At 35.2% G+C, this 12103-nt stretch overlaps 1 protein-coding gene across 1 annotated transcript in view; it reads right to left on the bottom strand.

The window, feature by feature from the left end:
- The window catches only part of mtor (mechanistic target of rapamycin kinase), a 224863-nt gene that overhangs the window by 169862 nt on the left and 42898 nt on the right, over positions 1–12103 (bottom strand). The window contains exons 16-19 of the mRNA XM_084138801.1: positions 11997–12089; positions 7889–8023; positions 7122–7251; positions 1802–2052 (exon numbers count right to left, since the gene is read on the bottom strand). Of these exons, the coding sequence (XP_083994927.1) occupies positions 1802–2052; positions 7122–7251; positions 7889–8023; positions 11997–12089 (609 nt within the window). The remainder of the gene's footprint in view (positions 1–1801; positions 2053–7121; positions 7252–7888; positions 8024–11996; positions 12090–12103) is intronic.

The following is a 12103-nucleotide window of genomic DNA, read 5'->3' as shown; positions in this document are numbered from 1 at the left end:
ACTTCTAAGAGTCTTCTGTTTGTTGCAAAGAATTGTTAGCATGTGTCTAGCATGTTGTTAAGCATTGCTAGGATGCTTTTAGGGTTTTACTAGATTGTTAAGCAGTTTGCTGGTTTTTCAGTATTTGGCTAAGCATTGCTATGTTCATTGAAGTTGTTAAAGTGGGAATGATACAGAAGTTGCGATAGTCTTTTCTTCCCTATTGTGATGTATATCCGAGTATAATGCCTTCTCAAACTATAAAAATAGGTAGGAGTGGATTTTGTCCATCGGGAATTTATTGGATCATTGGATTGCTGTTGTTTGCTATTGCTACATTCTCATCTGAGTGGCAGGTTTTCCCACCCTCATGTTGGTAAACACGAGAAGAGAAAGGATGTCTTTGCAAGGAAGTTATTTTGATTAAAGATTACAGGGACATGAATTTTAAATAAATACTGATGTGCACGGATAAATCATTTATAATAAATACTGCACTATTCTATAAAAAAAATAAGAATTGTCCAATTTAAGAAGCTTCAATTTTTTAAAAGTGAAAGTCAAAAGTGAAAGTCTCAAATTTGTCTTTCAATTTTCTTTATTGAAACAATCTTGTGAAGTGTCCTCTTTATGTTGTGATTTTGAGCTGGGTCATAACACTATAATAATAAATTCAAATGCTTTATATTGGAAATAAGACCAAAATATTGCAACATGCACCTTTATTAACTCTATAAACTGGATTACTTTTTGAGTCAAGCAAAAACATCAAGCCAAAAGACGCTTATTATAATAAGTGGACATAGTATTAGTTCAAGAGAGTGCTCTGTGAAGCAGTCTTCCAAGCATAAACAAAACAGTGCATCTTTCAAAGGTGGTTTGGTTAAATGTGCCGGACATAATGAGTCTTTAGTTGCTATAATATGACTTTTGTCAAAAATAGTGGATAATAGGGAGCGAGTTGTTCCGTACACACAAAAACTGCAAATTAGGGGATTCAATCCAGTATTTAAATGTAACTGTTGTTCCTGAAACTTTACAGTCTGTGCTTGGCCTGTGTGTGGGTGTGCGTGTGTGTAAAGCCATATTTAACTGTATTTTTATTACAGTTTATATTTCCCCAAAAGAGGAAATCTCAAATACAAATGACAATTGTATTTATTATTTGACAATTTAAGAATTTGATTTATCATTTGAGAAGAGGTTTTTAAAATGTATCATTTTAATTTTATCAGGATAAAACTTCCATATCTAGGTTCAGCACAAATTCAGCTCAGTCAATTTTAATTCAAATTGCTTTACAGATCAAATAATACACAAGTTTTAACAGAAGAATGAATTTAAATGCTTTTATAAAATAATTATTATCTTCACATTTTTTTTTTTAAATCCTTCGAAATTTAGCCCTAGTTCACTGAAAGTGGCTCACTTCAACCTAAATTTTTTGCTTTTGCTTTTTTTTTTTAAATAGAGGGTCAAACTTATTTTTTCTGGTAGCTAACATTGTCATAAAATATGTTGATTTAGCTTAACTTGTGCTGAACCCAGATTATTCCTTTAAAAAAAACAAGCCTCATTGACTGACTGTCACAGACGATACACCACAGTAATAGAAGAACACGTTATGTGTTGCAATGCCTTGGCAAAGCATCAACATGTTTTTGCACTTCTGTTTGATACATTTCTGATTTCATTTGATTTATGCTATAACGTTAAATTCTAAAATATTTTTTGTACAAAGCATTACTTCATAAACAAAAGAGTGACCAGAAAGATCAACAGAAACTCATTGCACTGAAAAAGTACATTTACAGAACCGTACCTCTCTGATGCTGGCATCACACACTCTGATGACGTTGAGAAAGGTGGGCATAACCTGAGGCAGGAACTGCACACATTTCAGGCCAAGCGATTTGAAAATGAAGGTGACGGCCTGCACCACCATGGTGTGGTGATTGGACAGCGACGGGTCACGCAGGATACGCATCAGAGTCACTATGGCAACTGCTGGGTAAAACTCATCTAGTGGCAGGTTGCCCATGTTGACCAGCATCTCACTGGTACTGTAGTCAGCTGTTGAGAATAATAACATTCAAAATGTTAGATGGTAAAGAATATTTTGTATTCCCTCATATTTTTTTAAAAGATTGTTCTAAAAACAAAACTCAAAAAGAATTTAAATTCCTGAAAAGGATATTTTTTTAAATCAGCATAAACATAACCTCAAAAATTAGTATAACCTCCAACTTGTCTTAAGATGTTTATCATTTTATTGGGCCGTTAATATTAAGCATTACATAATATATGATATTAAGCATTACAACATAACACTAACTACATACAGTGCTATACATAAGTTTAGACACCCATGCTAAAGTTGACTAAAAAGAGGAATAAAAAATCATCTTTTGGAAATTGAACTTAATGCCTAAATTAAAAAAATTAAGAAAAATCCAACCTTTAAGGACACCAATTTTCTTTGTGAATGAATAATGGATCCAGGATACATACTATGCATCCTGATAAAGTTCCCTTGGCCTTTGGAATTAAAATAGCCCCACATCATCACATAGCCTTCACCATACCTAGAGATTGGCATGGAGTACTTTCCATAAGATCATCTCTCAATGCAAATCAAACCAGCTATTAGGCTAACTGAAATAAAACCATGCCAATCTCTAGGTATGGTGAAGGCTATGTGATGATGTGGGGCTATTTTAATTCCAAAGGCCAAGGGAACTTTATCAGGATGCATAGTATCCTGGATCCATGAAGTAACTGGCCTTTAAAAATAAAAATCTGCCTGCCTCTATGGGAATTCAACATAGGGGTGTCCAGACTTATGCACCCTGTATTTTAAGGAAGAACATTTATTTATTTACGATACATTATTCATTCACAAAGAAAATTGGTGTCCTTAAAGATTGGATTTTTCCTAAATGTTTTAATTAAAGCATTAAGTTTAATTTCCAAAAGATGATTTTTTATTCCTCTTTTTAGTCAACTTTAGCATGGGTGTCTAAACTTATGCATAGCACTGTATATATTATAATTACTAGGGATGAAAACAAGTACTCCAAAGTGACAAAAATGATCGATAATGTAAACAATGATCAGTCATGATTATACGTGACATCATTTTTTCTTTCTGAATTAGAAAGTCAGCAACAACTCTAAAAAAACTCTAAAATAATGAGTCAAAAAGGGACGCTGTTTTTAATTTAATAATTACGACATCTTTTTTGGCAGCATTCATCACATATGAGAGCACCCATACACAAAATGTGTTTACTCTGAATTATGTTTACTCAAAATGTGTTTACTCTGAAAACAAACAATTTTTTTCCCTTATCAGTTTTCAAATATGTTTATTAAATATTCTTCCCCAATCTTGACAGAACACTATCAACAACTGCAATATATAGAATACTTTAATTCATGAATATATACAGTACAGTGCAAAAGTCTTCTGTGCTTTTGATTTTGCAACAAAAATGTTTAAAAAATTGTAAGATATAAATTTGCAATTCTTAAAATTATATAATCGCAATACTCAGATTTAAAAGATATAAATGTGCAATTAAGAAAAAAAAAAAAAAAAGTCAGAATTGTGAGATAACAAGTCCCAATTATCTTTTTTATTCTGTGGCGGAAACAAGCTAGGAAGGTGTCACTAGGAAATATTAGTTTACATTTCCAAACATTAATTTTGCTATTAATTGTACAAGATTTTTGTAAACATAAGGAGTCAGACAACAGACAGAATGGTCCACAAAAAGCTAAAGATTTAGACGGTTTGGGATTACATAAAGAGACTGAATTCATAAGATAATTATAATTCTTTTCATAATTGTCAACATCGCCAAGTCAATTTTCAGAAGTTTACCTGCAAAGATACCTTAAAAAGCTGTGTGCAGGTGTACCTTTGACAAAAGCAGTCTAAAAGCCAGAATGTGGTTATACCAAATATCGATTTGACGGCATTGTAATTTGATCTTACGCAGTAGTGGCGCCAAAACTATGGGATAGCCTGTCAGTTAGTATTAGAAATGTCACAACAGTAGATCATTTTAAATCAAACCTTAAGTCTTATCTATTTGCCATTCTTTTAATCAATGATGCAGTGTCACATTATTTGGTTTATTGTTTGTTAGTTGTCTATATTCTTAAGGCCCCGATACACTTCAAGCGAAATTGAAGAATGAACTGATGTGACGTAATTTCAAACAAAATCAGGCTGAAACGAAGTTCGTTTTGGAGTTCATTTTTGGCGTTCGAAACAGCTTGCCAAAGCGAACTTTCCGGAAAAATTAACTTCGCCATAAGTATATCGGAGCCTTTATTGTGTTTTATGCTATATTATGTAAAGCACATTGGTCAGTAGTTGTTTGTTCTAATTGGTGCTTTATAAATAAAGTGACATTGACTTAGTTAATAGAAGCTAATTGATAAACAAAATCTACTAAGAACATTATTTTTGAAAACATCCTCACATTATACATTTTTTCACAAGTGGCTAAAATGTTACACAGTACTGCAGGTAGATTTCTCCAATTGTCTTGGATATGCTGCCAAAGTTCTTATGGATTTAGTCTGTTTCAGTTTTCTTCTGTCTCTTAATGAGAAAGTTATTTTATATGTTAGAATTGGAGAAATAAAATATTAGTAATGAAAGTCTTCTAAATAGGCTACTGACCAAAATTATTCAAGATCCTGACAGCTGGTTATAAACTTTCTTCCTGCCCACCATTCACTGAGCTCACCTTCAGCATTAAACTTCCATTAAACATTGCTCTGTTATCACAATAAGAGGGTCAGCAGGCAGTTCTCAGCCTATGAGAAGATATTTTTCTTAAAGTGGGACAGGAGAAAAAGTACAGACCCAGACAGAGCTGCCCCAGACGATGACCTTTACTTTAACCTAATGCATCACTGGAGAGATATCTATACTTCCTGCTGCATGCTTCTTTATGAGGCCCTGCTGTTAAAACTATTTATTCTCCCTGCACAACAGGAGATGAAGGTTTGAGCTGCTGGACACTGATACTCTGAAGAACGACTAATGAGGCCAGACACTTGCCATGAGGAGCTGTAATACATGACCCACTCAATCTTCAACCTTCGCTCATGGACCCACAGAACATTTTTAAGCTAATATTGTCAAGTGTCATGTGACTAGTACAGCTAAATGTTTGTGACTCTAGAGCCTAAATAAAATGGCATCAGAACGATGGTGATCTGGTGGCACCTTGGCAGCCAGATAGTGTAGTTACAGTATCTACCAGCTGGCAGGTGTCAATGGAGCAATGATAATCAAGAAAGCCTTAAAGGGTAACTCTCGCCAAATTGCAACCTAGGGTCTTTTTGTTAATCTACCTGAGGCAAACTTTCATTTAAAAGCATAATTAGAATGGAAACGCCACTTTTAAGTTTGACCGTATTTTTGTTTTCGGTCAAATTGCCTTTTGAATGAGAGTGCTAGGTGCACTACTATGATAGCATCAAAATCGCTATTTTTAAAACACTAAGAAGGCTCAACACAACATGAAACTTTGCTCAAAGTATCCCCAGGGGCTCTACACATGAACTCGAGCATTGAGAACATTGTTTGTGTACACACAGTTTACTAAAAATAAAGGTTTTGAACAACTGTTGTTGTTTCCAGCCGCCGGCATTTTGACAGTCGAAAATAGTCGATCTCCAAATGCGAATTAACTGACTCTTAATTTTAGTATTGTTTCTTATATGAGGATCCTTTTTCAAATACAAGGTCAATATTGATTTTCACTAATGACAAAACAACAAATTATCCGTGAATTTATATGGAACTAAGCTTTAGGAGCTTTCCATCTTTACTCTCCTCCCTGTTACGTTGCATTCGGAGATCGACTATTTTTGACTGACAAAATGCCGGCGGACGGAAACACTAACTGATAAAGTGAGTCGTACAAAACCTTTCTTTTTAGTAAACTTTGTGTACACAAACAATGTTGTCAATGCTTGAGTTCATGTGTAGAGATCCTGGTGATACTTCAAGCACAGTTTCATGTTTTGTCGAGCCTCCTTAGTGTTTTAAACATAGCGATTTTGATGCTATCATTGTCGTGCCCCTAGCACTCCTATTCAAAAGGCATTTTGACCTTTGAAAAAAACGAAAATACAGTCAATCTTAAAAGTTGCGTTTCCATTCTAATTATGCTTTTACGCGAATGTTTGACTCGGGTAGATTAACAAAAATAGCCTTGGTTGCAATTTGGTGAGAGTTACCCTTTAACCCCTTGGTTTTAAAAGTTCTACAAATTCATACAACTGCAACAGTAGTTTGACCCCAATATATATATTTTTTTACTGATTTAACACTGTTTTGTACAAAGAAATATTATAAACATGCTTTAACAAAAATATGAGCTTCATATTTCTGATCTTATACCCACAGAATGCCTTGACCCACAGAATTCCATTGTAAATATGTACACATTATTTTGTTTTCTCTCACAATCTGAAGGGAAAGACAAAATTATTTTTTTGGTATATTATGCCACAAATGCTGCTATAACTTGTATTCACATTCCATTTAAATTCTGGATTAAGAAATAGTGGACATGTTGTACTTGGGCACTGTGTTCACAACAGTGGGAGAAGAAATGTCTTCATCTGATAACTGTTTGTTTTGATTTTTGGGCACATGCATATGAAATTAGGAAAAAAATTATAAGGGTGGAAAACAAGTGATGATATGGGTGTAAAACGACTTATAAAAACAGCATTGTAATTTGATCTACTTTCATTATACCTTTAAAAGACTTTATTGTACTCAGGCAGAGTACGGAACTGCAACAAAAAAAAGAAAATAAAAGGATGAAATGTTTGTACAAATCTTTGTGAAAGGCCAAACAATGGCTTCCCTATAGCGTGCTTGGGGATAGCGTGCTTATCCCCTGTAAGCACGCTACCCAGGAGTATTGGCTGTCTTTCTGGAAAGAAAAGGATAAAATGAAGATGTGCTCTGTTTGCTCTGGAGAACGCGCGTGTTGGATGACCGGCCTCTTCTATGCATCTGTGATTAATTATGTTGATGTGAACTGAGAACCCTCTGTGTCTAAATGTGCATGCTCAAACAAGCTATGGGTGCATCTGATCACCTGAATCCTGGCTGGACTTGGACTCTGAGAGGCTGACGGCCGAAGCATCACGAGACTGGTCAATCATACCGATGTTCACCTTGTGTTTGTAGGGATCCAGAGCTCCAAGCAAACCTAACACACGTATAGCCTAACAAAAGTGACAGAAGCACAAATGGAAATGGTTTCATATTCTAGGGTACAAGTGCAATACATTTTTTAAAGCAAATTCCATCTTCTATAGAGAGTAATTGTATTAAACAATTATCAATTATCACACAACCGTATCATAATTTAAGATCTATTCTACTGATAACCAAATTATAGCAACATTTGAATGATTTACCAAAAGTAATTTGTAAGAAAACTGAATGAGATATATTTTGCATACATCCCTTGTAAAAGCATAAATTCCCCCATTAAAAAAGTATAGTCACATTCAATTTTCTTAATTTTTATACAAATTGTATTGACAACATTCATCAAGCTAAAAAAAAAAAAAAAAAAAACACTATTAAAAACATAATTTTATCAAAACCAACAAACCAACATTTGGTCCCAAACTATCTAGCCCCTAATAAGTAATAGCTGAATTTATGCTAAATGTGTAACCCCATTATACATTCTTATTTTTGTTTTATTTATTGCACACGTTTTTAAGGTTAATCAATGATCATTGCTGAAATATTATAAATAAAACAAGTAAACTTTGACCTGAGGTGGAATTTCCTACATTGAACCCAAATTGATGGAATGTGGCATTCAATGAAATGAATAGAAATCAATACCTCTCTCCTAATCCCCTGGTTCTGTTCTGTCTTCAGGAAGTTGAGTAGCACCTCCAGTAGAGATGGGTACTTCCTGTATGGCTCCACCACATACCCAGTACTGGCTACTTGTTGACCCAAAGTCCAAAGTGCCACCTGGTGGGACAGAAGACAATAGTGTGTTATTGTGTATTTTATTTATGATTACCAAATATTCATTATAGGTGTTTGGCTATCATGATGATTTTAATAGGTTTTGTGTTTGGTCTTTAACATTTCTAAAGGCTGCATCATTACATTATCTTTTTCCAGTATTTCCTGACAGTGTATGAGAAATATATATTGTTGGATATAAATGACAGTGAAAAACATGTCACATTATTTTTTATTCGATTTTACTGTTTTATTTACATTAAATCGATTTTACTCAATACATTAAACATCGAAGCTATTCTGCAACAATTAATTTGTTGAAATGATGGTTTCTCTGAGAGAAAGAAAAACGTAAAGCATTTTTAAACAATTTTAGAACAAATGCATAAATATCAAAATAATAAATATCATTAAAATAATTAAAGATATCCAAATATTTTTTTGCATGCAAACGAAACGCAATAAACGCTGTTATTTTATCTTGCGTTTAGATGCCTGGTGTTTGGGAATACAATCATGTGAGACACTTCTGGTAGGGAATTACCCCAAATCATTTTGATGACAGACTTTGGCTCAGGCATTTCAAAATGATTAATTCACCATTTAAGATGCTGCGCAATGAAATTATTCCGCTGGTTTAGTTATCCAATCACATCCACTGTTGAGGCAAAGTCACTTGAGTTTTTTGTTGCATATTGAGGAATTTAGCCGGTAAATGTATTTTACTATAAATGTATATTTTCTATATACTGTAAGTTTTTTTATGTGCATTTTTAGTATTCTTGTCATTCCATCCAGCATTTTTGAATACGATATATCAAAATGCGCATAAAAATAGTTGAAAATGGCTATTGTCAGAGGGGTTACTGAGATGAAGTGAGCTGTATTCAGCTGGTCATCTGATCTCAATATGCTTGTCTTCATGAGGTTACCTGCTACTTGTAAATTCAAAATCTACTGACAGGACTGGAGTCTTTATCATGTGAGTATGCATGATTTTAAACCTTTTTAAACAAAAGTACTGTACATTTCTTTCTTTGCTTTTTTTCACAATAAGGAAATATTACTGAGTGCACTTTTAAGCTGTTTTATTGAGAAAATGACTTTTAAAGATTGATCTAAAAAGACAAATAAAGCCCCAGACACAGTCCAAAGAAGGTAAAGCATTTAGTTACATGAGCTTCTGTGAACCTCAGGCAACCTAAAACATCCAAACTCTACAACACTCCTGATTGCTAAAGCAGAATCTCACAACGTCACACCAAGAATGAAAGCCTTGTGTAAAGTTTTGTAAATGTTGAAGACATCTGACCGCACCTCATAACGGGTCTATAAAACCTTTCAGACTTAAAGTGTGCACTCTAGACTGCCTCCAAATATTACTGAAGAATGCAAGTATGTCAGAATGTTTCCATTGTTATGGAGAAGGGAAAGTAAAGTGCCTTTAATAACCCATAATGCTTTGTATAGGACAAAAACCAAACTGCTTCAGAGGCAAGAAAATAGATGTGCAAAATTGTTTTTTTTGTGTGTTTTTTTTTACAGAAAATACTTTTTCTGTTAAGAACAGCATAAGCTTACCCCCAAATTGAGACAAAAAGAAAATGATATTAAACCTACTGTGTTTCTAAAAAAAAAAAAAAAAAAAAAACACATTTTATTATAAGTAAAAAAAACCCTCTTCCATTCAAACCATGTCTTTCTTTTACCCAAATACACTTTGATCAACCTATAATAACGTTTTACAGTTTAGAGCTGTTAGGACAGATTTTGTTGGAAATTGCATACATTTGTTTTCATTACAATTGGCTGCCCTCCAAGCACCAGGGAATTATAGGTAGCACTGTTGCTCTTCTGTATGGACCAGGTTTTTAAGAATACTGAGCAGGTGTTGATATATAAATGTCGAGATCATATATTAATGAGCTAAACTGTGACATCTAAAATATGACTTTTGAATCATTTTTGCAGTTTAGCTTTAACAAATGGTCAATAATTTGATAAAGAGCAATCCTTCACATATAACATTGAAAGCATACAAAATCTATTTTCTGAAACAGTATTGAGAGAGTTCGGTCCAATCTCACTAGCCATGTTTCCACTGTCTGGCCAAAAGTGAGCGTGCTAATGCGTGCCAGGGCTAGTCGTGTTTCCACTGTCACTTCCGGGGCTTGATCGGGCCACGTCGGAGCTTCATCGCGGCCAGGGTAATTTGGCCCGCCGAATACCTTGGTCCAAAGCGGGTCAACTGGGGCTTGAGGAGTGGTCATGAACAAAGGCAGAGTTTATTGGAGCAGAAGACGGTCAACACCGCTGCACATTTCCCATGTTATCATACCAGGCTACCTGCTAACTTCAACATTTAAAAAAAATTTCAGCTCAAAACTTACTTTCGGACACCAGCGAGTGTTTGAAATAACGTCATTGCGATCCGATGGCGATTCTGATCACCGTATGAGGCAGAACTATATTTATTTGGGATGCTAAAGGCTACTTATGTGTAACCATAATAAATACATGTTTATGAAAAATACCAGAGACTGCTTGAAGAATGTAGACGAATCATATATGATTATTATCGTGTATTTATTTAGTTTAAAGTTTTATCTGTCTCTTCCCTGTGCCTATATTGATACCGGACTAATGCATCTGCATATTTCATAAAAAACATGCACTCCTGTTAACTCGATAACAAATAACAGTATAGTGAGGTGGGAGAGATCGCTCAAACCTCCTCAGATCGCATCATTTTGTGGAAAATTAATAAATGCTCACGCTTTCTAAAGAAGTGAACCGGGAACACTTCCCATAAATCCTTATGTACTCGTTACATCATAAGAAGAATGGCGTCTACGCTAATATTAGTCTCTCTGTTTATCCCAAGGTTTACCGCAGTCCACCAGATCCAGGCCGTATCCAGATCTGATGAAGGACCTGCACCTGGACACGACGACAACACAGTCCTGAAGTGTCAACTAACTCTACCCTGTCTCCCCTGTACAGTCTCTTCCCCTGTGAAGGCCTCCTTCCCTTCCCTTTACCCCTGTACAGATAAAACGTTTTCGGGATAATTCCGGTTCAAACTCAGACAAGTAGTTTGTTGAGGGTTGGTTTGCAAAGAAGGACTACACTGCGCACATATATTCAAACGCGCATATCTATAGACTAAACACGTAATACGCATGTGCACGCCATCAGCGTTCTCACAGGTTCACGTTTTTAAAGTTTGCGCAGAGAGAACTTTAGGGGTTTTCTGTTAGAACGGTGTCGTGTTAGCAGCCCCTAAGTTAACTACTAATGATCGTTGTGACGGAAGTGAATCAATCAAAACTAACTTTAGCTGGACAATAACTTTATTCTAGAGCTGCTATAAAGCCAAAACAATCTCTGTTTCCGATTATCACTGTAAAGCTGCTTTGAAACAATCTATATTGTTAAAAGCGCTATATAAATGAAGGTGACTTGACTTGACTTCTTTTATGTGAAATGGTAAATACCAGTTTGATTCAGCATGATTGATGTTCACTCCTGATACAAATTAATAAATTACTGTCACTGTAAAATATTTTTTTGTAAAACATATGTCAAATATCAATGCTGGAATTTTAAATCTTTAAGTAAAGACCAAACGTTTGCTTCTGTCATGCTCATTTTGCAATCTAGATCGTTTTCAGTCAGCTGGTAAAATGGTGATGTCGTTCTATGGAGCGTGTTAAAGGCGGGCTTTAGGGTAGCACTGCGGGGCCCGACAGTGGAACCGGCCCGACAGTAAAAACTGAACTTGATTTTCAGCTCGGTGCTTGAGGTCCGAGGCTATTGGCCTTGCCTTTAGCCCTGGCTTGCACTGGCCCGACAGTGGAAAAGCGGCTACTGAGGTTAATGAAACTGCCAAATCTTAGATCACACTACCAAACGAAAAAATATAAAAACACAAGCATAACGATGGGCCTAAAGTTTAAAATGGGAATGAGCAAACCTGTCGCTTGGCTAATGAAGATGAGTCCTGCAGCATGTCCATAATGATGGGGAATAGCTCATCCATCCATTTCCTCATCTCCAGTCCACTCACCTGGAACATATTAA

Source organism: Abramis brama (genome assembly GCF_963993115.1).
Source record: "Abramis brama genome assembly, chromosome: 16".
NCBI lineage: Eukaryota > Metazoa > Chordata > Actinopteri > Cypriniformes > Leuciscidae > Abramis > Abramis brama.
Note: the sequence above shows the minus strand (reverse complement) of the source record. Positions and strands in the feature narration are given on the sequence as shown.